We start from the raw sequence: 20,044 nt of genomic DNA on the forward strand, positions 1-20,044 counted from the left end.
TTTATATTACACAATAGTTTACAGTCCACTGTGCGATATCTTTCCCACACAACACTGTTCTGCTGTCCTGTGTGTTCATTTTTCTGTTTATTTGTCGTCCTGTGTATACTGTCCTGTGTATTTATTGTCATATGTCTCACACTGTTGTGTACTTGCCCTTTATGTAGTCTTGTATACTGTATTATATTGTTATGTGTTGCACCATGGTCCTGGAGAACCAGTATTTTGTTCCAATGTATACAAGCTACTACAGTATATATGGGAATGACAATAAAAACCCACTTGCCTAGACTTGACGTCCTCGGACCCCTTTTGTCCCCGGAACTTTTAATAGATCTCATACGCTGAAAATCATGCTTAACCTGATTCAACATTGACAACAGATGGTGAGAAAGTATTGTATAAATTTATTTCCAACGCTGATGATAAACATCCATGACGTTTCATATTAGTCATGGATCGTCATAATGAAAAATCCACATGCTCAGTCATACATAAAACCCAAAGAGATGCTTTTTCTTTTTTTCTTTTTTAAGTAGTTTCAGTGCACAGAATGACAATAAGTTCGTGCTTTGATATGTTACAGGTTTTTGTGGGATGGGATAAAGTGTGTAGATGAAGATTGCATGAAATTGTATAGTGATTACTATAGAAATTATCGTAGTTGTTAGTCTGGCACAACACATGCATACCAAAAAATCTGCATGAAAATCAACAAATCAACACCTTTTATATCACAAACTGATTTTGTACATAACCATCGATGAGGCTATGAGATCTTAAAATTTAACCTGGGTAACAGTATGTACTCACAAACACACTGTGTGGTATCTTTAAATCCGGATTTTTATCAATAGTAGTACTTTGTCTTGGTCATTCGTAATCTGTAGTTTCTGGACAGGACCGTTAAATTATTAATGATGGCAGATGATTGATGGCAAAAAATACAGTTTCATTTTATCATGCTGAAAAGAATGCTCCATATATCGAGACTGTCTCACTGTCTACTTTAATAAGAACACCTGTACACCTAATCATTCATGCAATTATCCAGTCAGCCAATCATGTGGCTGGCATGATCGAGACATGATCTTGTAGCTCATCTACATCAGGGCTCGAGGTGTTGTGACTTCTGAGTTACTTTTCTGCTCACCGTGTTTGTAAAGATCGGTTATATGAGTTATTGTATCCTTCCCGTCAGCTCGAACCCGTCTCCCCTGAGCTTCTCATCAACAAAGCGTTTACACCTAGATGCTTTGCACACCAGCACCATGTATAGACTGTTGTGCGTGAAAATCCCATTAGATCAGTCTTTTCTGAAATACTCAAACCATGCCAAGGTCTAAGCTGCAGAGATCCCATTTTCTCTTTATTCTGATGTTTGATGTGAACATTACCTGACGCTCTTGATCTGTATCTGCACAGCTGCCACAAAATTGGCTGTTTGGCAAATGCCCCTAATAAAGTTAACAGTGAGTGTAGATCTTGCTTTATTTTGAGGTCAGTATACACTTACCTTCATATCTACTGCATATGTATAAGCTTATATCCAGAACAGATTTAATGAACAGTGTCCAGTTCCATTCTTGAAGGGCAAGTCGGCATGCTAATTTATGCTATTTTACAAGACTACAAATTGATGAAATTAAAGACCTGTCCAAAAGACATAAAGTCTGTATTGCATATAAACAGGATTTGCAACAAAAGCCAGGCAACATATTGATCTTCCATTAACAAAACCTATACTCTGGAGTTTACTTGGCACTGAGGTCCACCAGTAGATGCTGATATGCCACAGTCTTCCCTTTAAAGCTGGCAACGAGCAAGATGTCTTTGTTGTCAATGGAGACGAGGCTAAAACCACGAGGTGCCAAAACGTTGAGCTCCTGGAAAGGCCGGAAGCACTGTGTGAGCTCGTCCCACAGGTAGATCCGTGAGAAGGAGTAATCGCTGCCCAGAATCAGGTAGTGCCTCACTCCTACGTTAAACGGTTGTAGCGCCATTGAGCCACGTGAAGGCAGCGTCTGGATCTCCACAAAGCGCTGGCTTTCCCAGCGCACGAGCCTCGAGTCGCCAATGAACCGCGTCAGGCAGAGGTAGAGTGCTTGATGGGCCCAGAAGTGCTTGACCATGTGTACATCACCTGCATGTGGGATCTGAGAGTGGACGACGAACTGCCGTGTCCCACGGTTCCACTGGTACACCACTGGAGGCTGGGAGGAGCTCGACAAGATTAGCCGGGCCTTACCGTCCACCTCCAGGAAGTGGATATGTGTGTCACGGTGCCATGGGTGAAGAGACTGGTGCGAGTAGAAGCCGTTGCTGTTCCAGCGGTAGATGCTAGTGGAACCTGCCTTGGAGCTGTCCACTACCGCAAAGTACCAATCTCCTTCAACCTGAAACATCTCGATGAAGTTGGGTTTGCGTACACGGCTGGCGTCGATGTCCTGGATTTTGACAAACTGCAAAGGCCCTTCTTCCCACCTGTGTAAAAGACAGAAATAATGTTGCTCTGCATTGGTTATTAAAAAGAATAGAATTATGCCATAATTCAAAGTAATTCTCAAATGAAGGGAATGGTCTTATACAAGCATAGCAATCTACTATAATAATGAAAAACTGGATATTTTTTCCACTTAACATTAAGCTATACTAGTATTTTTAAGCTTTCCTTGCAAATATTGGACAAGATTTCCCTCTCTACATATCTGGCGAAATCAGAGAAAATGGTATTCTCATTGTGTTTTATGTTTCTACTGTAGGCTTGTGCGATATATTTCATCGTCTCTACACGATATTACACTGCCACAATATCCAATGACGTTTACTCCAATTATATTATATTATATTAAATGGCACACTTATATAGCGGTTTTATCCAAAGCGCTTTACACTGTGTCTCATTCACCCATTCACACACACACACACACACACCAATGGTAGTAGAGCTGCCATGCAAGGCGCTAACTTGCCATCGGGAGCAACTTGGGGTTCAGTGTCTGCACAGCTCATAATATGACAATATTACACCCTCTCATACTCTCTTTAAACCTAAAATGGTGGAAATGCTTGTTGTCCTGTCTCTGACTGATTAAATCCTTACTTGTGGGGGTTTTTTTTCTGCTGAGTATGGAAAAATCAGTATCCCAGAATGATCCTTTTAGCAAATTTAAAATAAACCATAACGCAGTTCTAAATGTCCTAACTCATAAATTATTCTGCCAATCAGGAAACACCACACCTGTGTTAATTATGTAAAAAAAAATTTACATAATTCTGGCTCTATGTATTGAGCAGCCTGTTGGTAATATCATCCCAGTCCCCAAATATGCTCATAATTATATTTTAACTCTGAGTCTCTTACTTATAGATATGGGATCCACCAAAGAGTTGGGCTACCACCATGTAGAGTGTGTTGTTGATCACCACAGGCTTGCAGTACACTGCAGATCGAGCTGGAAAACATTACAAACACTACACATTTAGACTCACGTGGTACCGAAACACACACACACACACAAAAAACAACAACGTTTTTTAAACATTGTACAATATTGTCTGTCCTTAGGAACACCTGAATGATAAAATCAGTCTTCATGTATCTGACCATTTTTGTTGTACACCACAAGTTTGTTGAATTCTCAAATCTGATTGGTCAGAAGGTACACTTATTCCAACACATTACTGTTTCGATAGTAACAGCTCATTCACAGGGACTTGTATGACGGAACCTGAACATAATCTAAGCCTCTATAACATGACAAAGCTGCGTTTTTTTTTTGTCATACTACCTTCAAACGAGAGAAAAAGGGTTATAAAAGGGTTTATGGCTGCAATAACATATTAAGTGATAAAACATAGATGGAATAAAGATAGAAAGATGTTCTGTAGATGCTCCACAACATTAAATCTAACTATAAATGGATAAAAATAAAAAAACATGGTGTCATAATTTAATAAATAAAAATAGTAATCGATGGAATATTCAGAGGAATATCATCTACTTTAGGGTAGTAACGGCACCATAGCATCCTGTCGTTGATCATTTTCCTATAACAGCACACCCTGTCATGTTGTATTCCTTAGATATCTCCTTTCCTTTCCCATTCACAGCCTTTCCAACTCGCTTCTCCTTCACCTCACCAACCTCTCTCGGCAAGGCCCATTACTTTAAAAGCAGCTCGAGTGGAGTAAGAATAGAGCGGATGCTTTTAGTCACACAGTACCGTGGAGAGAGATCAGGAGGGCAGGGAATTGTTATGCTTCAGCTCCTGACAGTATTTGATTCACTGAAACCTTTCTGCGAAAGTCCAAAGAATTGTTTCAACCAAACGTGTAATACTTTAACATCTTCTTCGGAAGCTCATTCAGCATGTATGTTGTAAGCATTACTTGAGACATTTTATTTTTCAATCAATCACCAGTCGGTAATCTTGGAAAACTAGATAACAAAGGGCAGACTTACATGTGATGTTGTAATGGGTCCTGAAAAGCATGTCCACATGATCCCAGATGTAAACAGTACATATTCCCGTGTTGGGCTGAGCGAACACCACATACAAGTCATCGTTAAAGTCATACGACTCCACAGAGAGGGTCTGGAATGGGTAGGTCTCGTACAAAGCGAAATCTGAGGATAGATTTTAAGATGCATAAGTATTCACCCACGCTGAATTTTTCCACTTTTTGTTACACGTGTTACAGACTGGACTTGAAATCGATTTAAACTGTTAAGCTGTGAACCTCGAATCAGGAGCAGTGCATAGAAGTTTGGACAAATTAAATGAAATATACAACCGCTGAGAAAAACGACAATGAAATGGTACAGCACACCATTCCATAACTGATGTATTTTCCTGGATGAGTTAGCATCTGTCAGCTGAGGAGATCCCAGAATGCCAAAGCGCTCCTTCCTTACCTGCACTGATGCAGTTGAAGTCTCGTGGTGTTAAGTCCTGGATGCGTCGGCCCTGGAACTCAAAGGGACTGGCACAGTATATAGTCGGGACGGAGGTGTTGGATTTCTCCATCCAGTCCACCAGCCACTTAATCTTACAGTCGCAGCGGAACGAGTTCCCTCTCAGATCTCTGAGGAAAGTGGGACACAAGTTCTACATCGGTTCCTAAAAACCTATAGCTGTTCTGTTTTTTTAAAATATATATTCATTATTAGTAATTTCTTTGTTTTTTTCTTTTTAAAAAAAAAATAATACAGACCAAATACTTATTTAAATACGGAATGAAACATAATGAGGCATGTTGTTGTGGGGGAAATAATCAACAACAGACTGATGAAGCTGAGTTACTGTTACTACCTCAAAATGAATTTCTTTCCTATTCCAGCACATCCGCAGGTGTTTTATTCCACTTATACCACAGCAATTTGTCAATGATTGCAGGTTTTTCATTAAATAAAGAATGACATTCATACTTTTTATCCATTTATAGTTACGTCTAATGTTGTGGAACACCCATGATACAAGTTACTTCCTGGTATCTCTTACATTATAGTAGCTATAAACACCAGTCTCTCTTTTTTATTTATATTAGCTATAATATTAATATATATATTATACAACACATATATATATATGTGTTGGTATATTACGGAATAATCTGATATTGACTGGGTTAAGACAGTCCTATAAGTATTATGAATGATCATCACCGGTGCGTTCAGTCAATTGTAACCTTCTTAATTGAATTTTTTTTTCAACTACTGAATCCCGATGTCATCTTTTTTGAGGTAAAAATGTGTTATTGGAAGTGGAAGAGGATGCCTGGATTCTACTGCATGTACAGTATATTAACAGATGTGTGCTTTGCAGTGTCTTCTGTAAGACGTTTAAAGTGGACTCACAGGTCAGTGAGGATGTCCTGGTATTTGAGCAGTTCTCTGGGTAAGACCTGCAGGTTGTTGTTAGACAGAGATCTGTCAGATGAAAAATACAAGGTTACAACCTGTGCTATAGTCGAAAACATGATATTATCATCAAATTTCCACTTTTTCTTTTATACACACTGTATGTTCAAAAACCTATCACTATAGTGGTATAATGCTGTATGATGATACGTACAGGTGCGTTAGAGACTTCAGGCCTCTAAAAGTGTATTTGGAGAGTGAGTGAATGTCATTATTCTCAATAAACCTGCAGGGCAGAAGCAAAACGACTGAGTTAAACAAACATACTGAGAGAATTCGAGCATGGGGATTCAATTGACTATCAGTTCAACAAACCACAAGATAAAGAAAGAAAGCTAAGTGCAGGGATTAAAAAGATTTAAGGGTGTGAAGCTCAGAAGACAGTTAATTGGCAAATACTATCGATATAATGGCATGCTGTCAGGTCTTTCCTCGCTGTCTTTTGCTCTCATTTTGTCTCTCTTGGATTGATGACACACTGTACCATGAAATTCAGTTTAGATTGCATAATAGATTGAGTCGTTGCAATTGACTCCCGGTGATCTATGCGTCACATTTATCTTATAAAACCTTTTAGCTTAATGACACTGAGATTGCTGCGGCGTCTTCTCATTTCTCTCTCTCACACACACACATACTCTCTCTCTCTCTCTCTCTAGCTTTTCATTATGAATTTGAGCTTAAATGTTACCTGAATCTTAGGTAGATGGAAGCCCCACTAGAATATGGGTCCATGACGCATGGCGAGGAGGTCCTACATTTTTTAAATTAGATACACGTCTGAAAATCACAACTCACCGTTATCAAATTTAATACTAATGAGTACTGACTGGTCCCTTGAATTGAATGGGTTTAACCGGAACCTTAATAATTCGTCAGCCTATGAATAATGTAGGCGTGAACATAATCTGTCTGTGGAAAGTTCAGGAATAGAAAGCTCTATCTGTCCATCCATCCATCCATTTTCCAAACCACTTATCCTACACAGGGTTGCAGAGAGCCTGGAGCCTACCATAGGGAACTCGGGGAACAAGGCATGGGACACCTTGGACAGGGTGCCAACCCGTTGCAGGGCACAATCACACACATTATGGACAATCTGGAAATGCCAATCAGCCTACAGTGCATGTCTTTGGACTGGGGCAGGAAACCGGAGTACCCGGAGGAAACCCCCGAGGCACGGGGAGAACTCCATGCACACGGGGCGGAGGCGAGATTCGGACCTTCGAACCCGGAGGTGCGAGGTAAACATGCTGACAAGTAAGCCACCATGACCCCCGCTCTAAGTATCTAAGAGACTATTTCAATGAACATTCTTGAAATAATTCTGTGAAATGTATTTTATTTTAGAGTTAAAGAGGTTCATGGCTACAAAACATTTGAGAACCAAGAAAGAAAGAAAGAAAGAAAGAAAGAAAGGACTGAATGGCCCCCAACCCTTGAACTGTCGCATCTGTGTGTTTGAATTGGATGCTTGAATGTATTTGTATGTGTTTTTTTTTTTTTTTTAGAGTACAGCTCTTAATACAGATACAGATATGACTATTTGGAGCAAAAAAACAGATTCATACACTGTCACTGAGTAACAACATGCACTGAGGTAACTGTCGATCAGACTGCAATCCTAAAAGAGAAAACACTAGTCTTTGCAGTGCTGATATCAGCTGTAGTTAAATCCATTGTACGTTCGTTACAAATACACTTGCATACAAAAACACTTGCTAACATCTGGCCAAACACTTCAGCCTCCAGTTATAGATTAGAGAGCAGAACTGTGCGGCAGAAATTAGGAAAATGTCCACGTCAGCACAGAGACAAACTGGAGCAGAGACGTGATCAATAATACACACTCCGAGCGATCCCAACTACATAAACACACTCTCTCTAACAGACTCTCAGTTTGTGCTCAAATGTCTCGCTTTCTTTTTTTGCTTGAATGTTTGTATCTTTATTTCTTTCTTTTCCCTTCCTTCTTTGTTTGTTTGGTTGTTTCTTTCTTTCTTTCTTAGTTTTTCCATTCTTTATCTGTCTGTCTGTCATGCATTTCTTTCTTTCTTTTTCTTTGTTTCTTTCTTCCCTCCTTCCTATTTCCTTCATTTTTTTTCTTTCCCTTTCTTTCTTTTCCCTTCTTTATTTGTTTCTTTGTTTGCTTTGTCCTTTCTTCCTTCCATCATTTTTACCCCCCCCCCCCCCCCCTTTTCCCCAGCTTTATTGCTTTTGATTTCGGTGACGTGCGGACTCACAGATACTGCAGGTGCGAGAGGCCAGCGAAGGCATCATCAGCAATCACAGTGAAAGTGTTGGAATTCAGCAAACTGCAGGAAAGATGGGGAGAGAGGTAGAGAGAGAGAGAGAGAGAGAGAGAGAGAGAGAGAGAGAGAGAGAGAAGACGCTGGAATTAAAATAGATCTTTTATCGGTCCTGTCCCAAATACCACCCTAAACCCTGAAGTCCTGCTCCAGGTCTGCACTTGGGTCGTGAAGGTGTGTGAGTGGTCGAGGGAGTGATGGTGTAAAAGTGAGCATTTGAGACTTCACTACAGTTCAGTTGTGTTCAGAGTGGTGCCTTGACAAATGTACACAATGTACGGTGGTGAAATCCAGTGGTGGCGTGCATGCAGTAGCTCTGTGTAAAACTGTGTACTCTGTGTAGGCTATAACTGATTAATAACTGTTTCACTGTCGTTCATTTTAACATTGCTGAATCCTGTTCGCCTTGATCTCAACAGACCCATCTCTTAACAAATCCACACACACACACACACACACACACACACACACACACACACACACACACACACACACACACACACACACCCTCGTGGCCAGAACAGACCAGCTATTGTTGGTTGAGTATGAGGAGTGTGTAGAGTGGAGGCTGCTGGCTGTGTTGAGTGCAGAAGTGACGCTGACCCTGTCACTGATACACACCGCACTGCACACTGTGCTCCAGTCCATGCCAACACCGCCCCCTCCTATTCCCCACTTCCTCCTATTCGCAGTGTTGTTGTTGTGTTTTTTGGTGGAATCCTTCACGGCAGCAAAAATGCTGCAGGGAAATTTCCGGAAACTGTACAGGTTGTACTTACAGGAACTGCAGCAAGTGTAGGTGAGAGAACGCTCCTTCGGGGATCTCAGTGAAGCCTGCATTCACCATTGTCCTACAAAGCAAAAAAAAAAAAAAAAAAACCCAACAGATTACATAAAGCACATTACATAAACTATATACAGTAGATAGTATAACGCATGCCAAGTGGAAGAATTTCTCTGAAAACTCTGTAATTGAACGCTAAAAACACCACAAGCCTTTCCTGATTTTACCACAATATACACTTTTTCGATCCATCCATCCATTTTGTGTACCGCTTATCCTAGACAGGGTCGCAGGAAGACAGGAATCTATACCGGGGGGACTCGGGTCACGAGGTGGAAGACACCTGGGATGGGGTGCTAACCAATCGCAGGGCACAATCACACACACTACGGACAGTTTAAAGAAGCAAATCAGCCTACAATGCATGTCTTTAGACTGGGGGAGGAAACTAGAATACCAGGAGGAAACCCCCAAAGCACAGGGGGAACATGTCAACTCCATGCACACAGGACAGAGGCGAATCGAACCCCCAACCCTGGAGGTATGAGGCAAACATGCTAACCACTAAGCCCCTAAGCCAGGGAACTCATGACCCTGTTTTCTTTCTTTCCCTGAAGACTCAGGATGGGCATTCCTTCTGAAATCAGATCATTGTGCTGATTTTATCTTGCCATGTCTTTCTATACAAAAATAAAACACCACGATAAGACACCAGGAATGTGCAACTGGAGCAGATTTAAATGTCCTCCGCTAAGAAATTACACTCAATCCGTGCCCTATAAAGTGATCTATATATTTAGCCGTTGCACGACTTCCGCCTTCTGAAGTAATTACGCAAACAGACGGATCCTAGGTTGCTTTGAGGAAGGATTTAATCTCTCAAAAGTAGGACATGCACTCTCATGACGTACATCTCTGAGTCTTGAGTATGTGAAGAAGATAAAAAACCAGAGCACCTGAACTATATATATATTTTTATTAATATCACACTACCAAATTCTTCTGCTGATCTGAATGTCGTTTATGTTTCACACACATATGGTATTTGATACATAATAGAGGTACACAGGTCTAAAATACCGTGAGGTGGATGAGTTAACGTGAGGTGGATTCGAGACAGGAAACTGGTGGTAGTTTAGACGTTTCTGTGGTCACTGAACAGATATGAAGAAGAAAACGGTACTAACGTATTACACCCTCCGTGTGTTGTCTCGTACAGTAGATATTTAAGCAACGCATTGTGGCTTGTGTGTTCTCAAACAAGGTGCATTACGGTGTCATATTGCACCAACATTAAAACACATCGTCTGCGTTCAGCGATAAAGTGCGTGGGTCGTGAGGTTAATATGTCCTATTGCTGCGAACAACACTACAGCCTTTCTTCATTCTCCTGAATGGATTTTCTCAGAACTCTGCATCTCTGTGACAGCTGCTATTTAACTCTGTTCATTACTTCGCAATGTTGGGTCACTGGTCCACACCATCGCTTTCGCATTTGTAGAAATACAGTTGTAACATTTAAGTAAGGAATAAGACAGTACATGATGTGCTGTTATGGGAAAATAATCAACTAAAGGGTGGTGTGGTGAAGTGGAGTTACTGTTACCTCGTCGACCCAAATAACGATTTGCAGACAATTACAATTTTGTATTTGCTGCATGAATGATTACATTTACATTTGGTTAAGTTCTCATCACCTGGAAATCGCTCACTGTTGCTGAAGATGGTCCCAAACAGATCAACGAGATTACTGAGGATGGTACCACTTACAAACCATGAAGACGGCGTTGAACTGCAACTGATATGAAATGATGGCTTTAGGACTGCAATTGCCATGAACAGTTTTGCACTTAAGTCACCTGGTTATGAATTCCCTGGTTACACACTTGAACTTTTTGGCCATGTAGTACACGGTTATAGAAGGGAATTATTTGGTAAATGGTAAATGGTGCACTTATATAGCACTTTTATCCAAAGCACTTTACACTGGTTCTCATTCACCCATTGTGTGAATGGGTGAATGAGAACCAGTGTAAAGTGCTTTGGATTCTACTTTGAAACTTTGTTTCTACTGTATTCTTGTGCGATATATTTCATCGTCTCTACATGATATTACACTGCCACAATATCCAATGACGTTTACTCCAATTATATTATATTATATTATATTATATTAAATGGCGCACTTATATAGCGGTTTTATCCAAAGCGCTTTACACTGGTTCTCATTCACCCATTCACACACACACTCACACACCAATGGTAGCAGAGCTAACATGCAAGGCGCTAACATGCCATCGGGAGCAACTTGGGGTTCAGTGTCTTGCCCAAGGACACTTCTGTATGTGGAGTCACGTGGGGCCGGGAATCGAACCGCCAACCCTACGATTGGCGGACAACCCGCTCACCACCTGAGCCACAGCCACCAATTATTTATAATTGCACTATTCGTTGTCACCCAGGTGAGGATGGGTTGCCTTTTGAGACTGGTTCCCCTCAAGGTTTCTTCCTCATGCCATCTTAAGGAATTTTTCCTTGCCACCATCGCCTCTGCCTTGCTCATTAGGGATAAATTTATAAATTCAAATGTATATCCTGAATTGATATATTTCCCTGAAGCTGCTCTGTGATAATGTCCATTGTTAAAAGCAGTATATAAATAAAATGGAATTGAATTGAATTGTTGCTGTATGGCAACAACGTGCAATGGTGGATAGTCAAAAATAACATATGAGATTACAATTCCAATTTCTGAATTTTCCAGACTATATGTTTGTTTTTTTTGTTTTTTTTACTCCTAGTAAGCATGATAAAATGATACATTATCTTTGTATCCAGTTATATTTACTGTATGCTTAATGCTAATGAAACAAGCAAGTTCCTGTTATCACTTCACTTAAAAAAAAGTCATTTTTTTCCCCCTCTGGTTTAAAGTAAAAAAAAAAAAAAAAAACGCTGCTTGTTAAGTGACTGATAAACCACGAAATGTGAAGCCTTCGGCCCTGAAGACTTTCCCATGGTGGAAAACAAAACGCTAACACTGGAGACTCCTTCCATAATAAATGCTTCCTTGCAGTAAACTTCACCACATCAATGATTATACTTTTGTTGTTGTTGCTGTTGTTGTTAAAGAACACGTTTTGAATCCATTTATTATTAAACCTAGATCATGTGGCGCATCCACCATACAAGTTCCTGTATAAGTTGTTACTATTTAAACCATAGCACAAGCTCATTAAAATAAACCTTGCCGCCAGAAAATGAACCAACACCTTCTGACCAATCAGATTCAAGAATTGTGTAGCATGTTATAAGAAGCATTAGAAAATAACGTTATCTTGGTTATATAAATATGACTTTTAAACGCAATTTGGAATGGTGTTTGTTTATTAAAGCTGCTGACATCACTTTGCATACATGGTTCTGCATTAAGAAGGGAATCCTCAGCAAAACTACCCAAACAGACAGGTATTAAAGACGATAATGGGAGAAAGTCCACTAAAACTCTCAGCCAACTTCAGTCCTCGTGTACACTGAACACCAGGCGTGTGTGTTTACTCACAGTGAAATGATGCCAGGCGGGAAGCTCTTGGGGATGGCTTTAGTGTCTACGCAGAAGGCGCTGTCTTTGGTGCAGGAGCAGGTAGCTGGACAGCGAGGGACTTTGGTGACTCGGCGCCCTTCGGCCATTCCCTGTGTGTACACCAGAAGAAGGAAGAAAGAGACAGCAGCTGATTTGATCCATCTCAGCCGCCTCGATGCACTCTTGCACTCTGATTTGGACATCTTCTTCTGGTCCTGGTCCCGATCTTCTATTGCTAGAGTTAGAGCTTTTTCGATTAAGTGCAGGAAAAGAGAGAAGGAATCAAGAAAGTAGGAGAGAGATGAGGAGGAGAGGAATTCTTTTGGAGGAGAGGAAAGAAAGAGAGATGGAGTGAGGCAGAGCCTGTCAGTGAGAAAGAGAGAGAGGAAGAAGGAAAGAGTGATGGCGTAAGCAAATGACATGCACTCACTGAGATACAGCTAGAAAGGGAGGCGGGGGGGGGGGGGGGGGGGGGGGTGTATATGTAGGGAGGGCATACTCTGCAGCACCGCCGGATCTCGCTGTTCTTCCTCACAGTGGTGCAGTTGCGTTAGCAGGGACTGCAGGACGGTGTGCGAGCCAGCAATTCTGTGCTCACTCACACACTCCTGAAGACCTATACACTGAATTATTAACCGTTCTCTAAGAGCACTTCAGCAGCATGGAGTGTATGTGTGAGATGAAACAGTACAAACTGTTATCGTCCGGATCCGGAACGAATTTTGTCATTTATACACCTCATATCTGTATCATGATGTGTACGACTTGAATTGAATTCCCACTCACATCAGTAATGAGATGGTATATGTGCTTGAGATAAAGCAACTTATTTTATTTATTATACGTGTGGCGGGTTGGGAAAACCCTTTCATATTAAGAATTTTCTCTTATTTAGAGAAGTGTTTCTTAAAGTAAGTAAGTAAATTTTATTTATAAAGCACATTTAACACAGCGAAGCTGACCAAACAGAGTGAAGAAAAGTCAAATAAAAAACAGAATAAAACCAAATCAAGACAAACAATAGACAATAGTAGAAAATGATATTAAAACGCCTGGGAGAAGAGATATGTTTCAGCCTCTTCTTAAAATTGGTAATTGAAGGTGCAAGGCGGATGTCCAGTGGCGATTGATTCCATAAACGAGGAGCAGCGACTGAAAGAGCGCTACCCCCCTTAGTTTTTAAACGGGATCGAGGGACCTACAGAAGAAACCTATCAGAAGATTTTAGAAATCTGTTAGATGAATGTGGTGTAAGAAGATCTTTGAGATAACGAAGGAGCTTGATCATTAAGAGTTTTAAAGACAAACAGAATCTTAAACAGGATCTTAAAATGGACCGGGAGCCAATGGAGCGATGCTAAAATTGGGGTGGAACGATCATATTTCTTTGCCCCGTGGTGTCTGTGGAACATATCCAGCCGTCCTTCATTTTTACTTTTTGTTACAGTGTTGGAAATCACAACTTACCATTATCAAAGTTATTATACAGCATGTATTATTGAGAACTTATAGTTATTAGCCTGTTTGCCTGGTCACGTGATTTTAACCCAAACCTCAAAAAGTTGAAAAACCTAATATTGACCCTAATATTTAAACAGTTTTGAATTTATTTCATTAAGATTATGTTGATGAAATTAGCTTGGCTGCAAAAAGTTTGAGAACCTCAAATAACTACAGGTTTTTGCAAACTACTAGTTTTCCATTATTTTCTATTCCAATTAGAAATAAGGTTCTAGCATTTTAAAATCTGGCCATCCCCAAAAAAGGAGAAAATCATATTTAAGGATTCCATTCTGACTCCTATAACTCATCACCATTGTTTCCAATAATCAATCACTGATTATCATTGCTCCAAACAGCCGGTCATTGATACCATTGTTCCCAATGACCAATCACTGATCACCATTGTTCCCAATGACCAATCACTGATCACCATTGTTCCCAATGACCAATCACTGATCACCATTGTTCCCAATGACCAATCACTAATCACCATTGCTTCCCAATGACCAATCACTGACTTCCATTGTTCCCAATGATCAATAACTGATTATTATTTTTCCCGACGACCAATCACTGATCACCACTGTTTATCCCACCCCTAGCACTTTGTTCTTCATTTTAAACTGATTTGAATGCAAGCACAGAACTGGGGCTTTAATCAATGTCTCTCAAAAATTTGATCTCACAACCATCACTAGCAAAGAACATTAAATGTTGAGTTACCAGTTTAGAATGGTAGCTTTTACACAGAGCTACCACTGCCAGTAAACATACCCAAATTCTCACTCGGGTAAAGTGAAAGTACTCATCTAAATAAATCTTCTGGTAAACACTGAAGAACAGCTTCAAACTCTTCAAAAGTCTAAAAATAAAAGTACAAGAAGGATTCACAAAAGAAAAGATGTCTACCTCTTTCCCCAATGAATGTGGGAAAACATTAGCTAAGGCTAACTTAGCTAATGTTTGGCTTAACTGTCGATAAGCTAGCATGATAACTCTCACGAGGCAATCTAGATGAATGCTAGAGAAATGTAGTGACGTTTGAAAATGTGGTGAGGAGAAAGGAGAGATTTTTTCTTTTGAAATGTGGTGAGTAAAACTACAGACGCAGTAAAAAAAAAAAAAAAAAAAAAAAAGGTGCAGTACACAGACGGCCACCAGGGGGCAGTAGAGTATAAGCGCACATATGATCTTCGCTATGAACACTGACTCACTCATTTCCACAAACTATCTATCTCTCTGACTCACACACACCCTCACACTGACTCACACACTCACTTTCTCATGTAAACACACCCTCAAACTGGCTCACACACTCACTTTCTCATGTACACAGACACACACACACACACACACACACCAGCGGCACAGTGGTATCAGGCACAGCCCGTTCCCTCATGCAAGTCCATGAGTGTCACCAGCTGTCTTTTACACACACGCACACACACACACACACACACACACACACACACACAGAGAGAGAGAGAGAGAGAGAGAGAGAGAGAGAGAGAGAGAGAGAGAGAGAGGTATTTAAATAGAACATTACTATTCTCTCACACATTATTTCTTAAGAATGAAAGATGTTGTATATGATGGATGAAGATGTAATATAGACAGTAAATACATTAAGGAGGAAGAGTAGGAACGAGAGAATTTCCATGAGCTGTACTTGCTCTATGCAAAGTCAGCACTTTTCCCACAGGCATAGTATTACCAGCTGTGCTCTTGGAGCTGGGCCTTGTGATTCTGAAATCTGCCTTTCCTCCATCATTTTGGGTGCCAAAGATTTTATGCTCCTTTTTGAAAAATTGGCTGTAGCAATGCCACTGGGTAAAGGGCTTTGTCCTTCCAAAAAGGTACTCATTTTAACCATACATCATAAAACTTTATCTATAAATCTATCTAAACCGTGTGTAGGTTGCCGTATTTATCCTGCTTTCTTGTTCGTCTCCCCTGGCTCCTGTTGAGCGCAGGTGTATCCTAAATCACTCTCCTTTCTGACTGCTTTGGAAATCTTCCCATCGTGACTTCCGTTTTAGTGATGTCTTATGCCTCTGGCTACTCCACATCACTGCAGTGTTTCATACACGCTCATTTGGTCAAAAACAGCAAAATACGGATTCCAGTTTCCAGCCCAAAGCCACTTCCCAACTTGAATCCGAAGCCAGGCGCTGTGAAAGACTTTCTCTGTGTCTCTTTCGCACATCTGTTTGAGTTTTTCTGCCTTTCTCAGGGTTTTGGCCTTGCTGCTGAAACAGGAAGCTTGACGTCTCCTGCCTCTCCTCAGGTGCCACTTTAATGGGAAATTCCACACTGTGGGGACTGGCCCATGTGCTCGGGTGGCATGAGGGTCATAGAACCACCACTACACCTGAGTTACCTGAATATTTCAGGGCAAATATGACTGGGTTTAGGCACATAATGATTAGTTATGGCAAGGGCAAGTGTGGAGTAGCCAAAAATGTCCCAGCTAGAAGCAGCCATATTTAAGCAATTTGTAACCTGGTCCTAACTGGCCCAGCTTCGAGCCCATGTCATTCTGGAGATCTTTTTTTTTCTTCTTCTTCTAAATGAAAGTTATAAGTTGGGACCATCTGAGACAGAATTCAGCCCATGTGACTGAGGTACACTCAAACACAACAAACAGACAAACAGTAGTACCTCTGAATTGTTTGGGCTTTCGTCCAGATCCATTGGGTTAATGCGTCGTTTCTGATTCTGTGGTCAGTTCTTGCACGTGCTTGGCTCAGTTTATCTAATAAACATAAAAATAGCAAGTGTTAAGAACGACTAGTCTTTGTATATGATGTTAATTTTAACCACTACTACATTGTTACTTTCTTATTAAGAAAGGTTGTATTGGTGCCATGTTTCCATAAGCATTTTTACAGTTAAGAGTGAAAGTTTGCATGGCCTCTGGAATATGGGTGAAAGTTTGGAATATGACTGGAAAAAAAGGATTTTCACTGCTCCAGAAGGAATTCTCATCCATTTTACCCACTTCCAAAAGAATTCTAACCAAACCTGCTTGCTCCTGAAGGAATTCTGTCCAATCCTGCCTGCTCCTGAAGGAATTCTGTCCAATCCTGCCTGCTCCTGAAGGGATTCTGTCCAATTCTGCCTGCTCCTGAAGGAATTCTGACCAATCCTGCCTGCTCCTGAAGGAATTCTGTCCAATTCTGCCTGCTCCTGAAGGGATTCTGTCCAATCCTGCCTGCTCCTGAAGGAATTCTAGCCAGTCCTGCATGCTCCTGAAGGAATTCTCATCAATCCTGCCTACTCCTGAAGGAATTCTGACCAATCCTCTCTGCTCCTGAAGGAATTCTCATCAATCCTGTCTACTCCTGAAGGAATTCTGACCAAAGGAAAAGGCTCACAAAGGAAATCTGACTGATCCCGCCTGTTCACACAGGAGTTCTGACCTATCCAGTCCAATTCCACAATTATTTTTGGTTTTACCTGCCTGTGATATTTCCTAACTTAGTTCATTCTATTTCCCAAAATGTAAACAAATGGGTAAATTAAATTATCATGACCTGACCAGAATAAACCAGTTACTGAAGATGAATGACTTAGGTTCAAAATGTTTCATACTGCACTGCATGAGCACCCAATGCGCTCCTATGTTATTGAACATGGCCTTTCTGTGTCTCGAGGGCTTCCTATCTGACCACATTAAAGAAAAATCCACCCACTCCTGCAGCTTTTTTTGTTGAGTCCCATGGGATCCCAGGCTGGATGCATATCTCTAGTGGGTAGCATTGCCACCTCATTGCTTCGGGGTCTGACTTTCGAACCTGTGGTCGGGTTACTGTCTGTGCAGAGGTTCATATGTTCCCTGTCTGCGTAGCTTTATGTCTGCGAGTCTCCAGTTTACTTCCCACCTCCCAAAAATATGATGGATTGGTGACAAAAAAAAATTGCACCTAGGTGTAAATGATTGGAGGGATGTGTATGTCTGGGACTGAAAACCTTCACAGTCTTTTGCTGCCTCTTAAATGCCTAAATGCATGATGTATGTAGTCTTTGATCTGATTCAGTATCTATATATTGTTTTAATGTTTCAGATTTAAACAACTTTTCATAAGTGGAAAAACAGAACATTAAAACATATAAATCCCTCCCGACTGAAGCAGGATTACAGATTCAATTTGAGTTTAAATAACAAGGCGTGCTGGCACTTTTTTTTTCCCCCTGGCCAATTCAATTTAAGTGACACATGGCTGTGATTAAAAAGCAACAGTCAGACATCCACTGAGTCACATCAGACTCCATCACAAAAGTCAACCATAATCGGCAGGCACGCTGATGATGCCGGCACATATTCAATCTTATTTAAGCTTATTCATCCTCAGTCTAAATGGTGATTTGGTTTCGCAATAAATGACAGGAATATTGGCTTTGCACTTATAACAGTTTGGTAAATGAGCTCTGTAAAATAATTAGACCACTAATGGTATTTGTGCAGAAAGTAGTTTATTAACTCCACACACACTTATTAATTCTGACAGAAATCAGAAACGCCATCTATCACACCATACTGTATATAAGCGATATGTAGAATACATATGACATAAATTTATAAAAACAGTGCCTTAAAGTGGCATAGTGTAATAAATCAAGAGTCAATATTGGTCTCTGGCATACTGTTACTGTATACTGGATAAGTACAGAGACTGGTAATGGGAGTTACCTTGAGGAAAATCACACACTCAAGGTCTGATTTCTATTAGTTTCGGATGACTTGCTGAGCGAAAAACACCGCTTTCAGAAAGAAAGTGTTTACACGGCGTGTGGCGTGAGTTTCACGAACAACGAAATGGAAAATACAAAATGGAAATCCTTAAGCAGCTTCTTATTAGTTTCCAACGTGCATGAAGATTTTTGCGACCATAAAAAAAAGAAAAAAAGAAAAAAAATCTTCATACAAACAAGGCAACCACACTTAGGATATTATTTGCAGCTTTAAAAGCAAAAGGAACATATAGAACATGCCTTAAGCCCAAAAGCTCTGCATGTAAAGCAAGACAGTGATTTAAATTATTATTTTTTTTTAGAGGGCTGTCTGTTCACACATAATACTAACTTCACCAGGGGCTAATACTATTAAGCTAGCTGACAGGCCAAGGCTGTTGAGACTCACCTCTGTATGTGTGTTGTGTGTGTGACTCACCTGTGGAGGGAATCTGATCCAGAAAAAGGGGTGTGGCATTGCCTGTGGGCCACAGGAGCAACACGGGGGCTACACACAGGGTGTCTGGAACCTGCACGCTCACTTCTTTTCCATATATAGCTCCTTTTTGGTATGGAGTCATAATGAAGACACACACTCACACATTACAGCTGCCGTCCTCAGACCATTTGGGGTAAGAGTAAAAACGTGTACAAATTTAGCCGAACTATTCCTTTAAGGTATAGCTGACTCAGCTGTCCCGGTCTTACAGCCCTGCTGCTTTCAGTGGAAAATATAACAAATAAAAATAGATGAATTAATATTCACTTATAAGAAAAAAAAAAAAAAAAAAAAAACAGTGTTTGGTGGTGGATGCCAATATTTGGACTGTGCTGTTGAATTCTAGGTATAAAATGTGTTCGATTTCCTTTGGTGAAACACAGAGTAATACTGTATGGAACACTTCCACGGTTGTTAGGAAGCCGAGTTGCATGGGAAATAGTTTCTCAAGAAGAGGACATGTGTTTTTAGGTCTACGCTCTCTGTCCTGATCACTTCACCAGACTCGGTCAACTAAAATGTCAGCACTTTCGAACATCGTGTTTGCACCTCGTTCCAATTTCCACGTCTTTTTTACAAACCGGACCTGTTCACGACATTACACGAGGACCGTGAAATGCGTCGAGGTTCGACTAGAAAGCTATTCTCTCAGCGAATTCGTGTCATTGTCTCGGGACCGGCTCAGTCCTTTTCTGTCTAATGACTTCGT

The 20,044-nt window shown here is 40.6% G+C and overlaps 1 protein-coding gene across 2 annotated transcripts; it reads right to left on the reverse strand.

Moving 5' to 3' along the window:
* Positions 1 to 396: 396 nt before the first annotated feature.
* On the reverse strand, positions 397 to 15,199 carry lgi3 (leucine-rich repeat LGI family, member 3). 2 transcript variants are annotated; one of them, XM_053680105.1, is made up of 10 exons: positions 14,877 to 15,199; positions 12,579 to 12,962; positions 9,012 to 9,083; positions 8,167 to 8,238; positions 6,078 to 6,149; positions 5,861 to 5,932; positions 4,919 to 5,088; positions 4,466 to 4,630; positions 3,365 to 3,455; positions 397 to 2,484 (listed from the first exon to the last, which is right to left on the reverse strand). In XM_053680105.1, the coding sequence occupies exons 2-10, from the start codon at positions 12,800 to 12,802 to the stop codon at positions 1,755 to 1,757; spliced, it is 1,668 nt and encodes a 555-aa protein (XP_053536080.1). In that variant the 5' UTR covers positions 12,803 to 12,962; positions 14,877 to 15,199; the 3' UTR covers positions 397 to 1,754. The 2 variants fall into 2 exon arrangements, with proteins under 2 accessions (XP_053536080.1, XP_017323163.2); XM_017467674.3 differs by lacking the exon at positions 14,877 to 15,199 and having other exon boundaries at positions 12,579 to 13,039.
* Between the last annotated feature and the right edge of the window lie 4,845 nt (positions 15,200 to 20,044).

This window comes from Ictalurus punctatus, chromosome 5, assembly GCF_001660625.3.
Source record: "Ictalurus punctatus breed USDA103 chromosome 5, Coco_2.0, whole genome shotgun sequence".
Taxonomy (NCBI): Eukaryota; Metazoa; Chordata; class Actinopteri; order Siluriformes; family Ictaluridae; genus Ictalurus; species Ictalurus punctatus.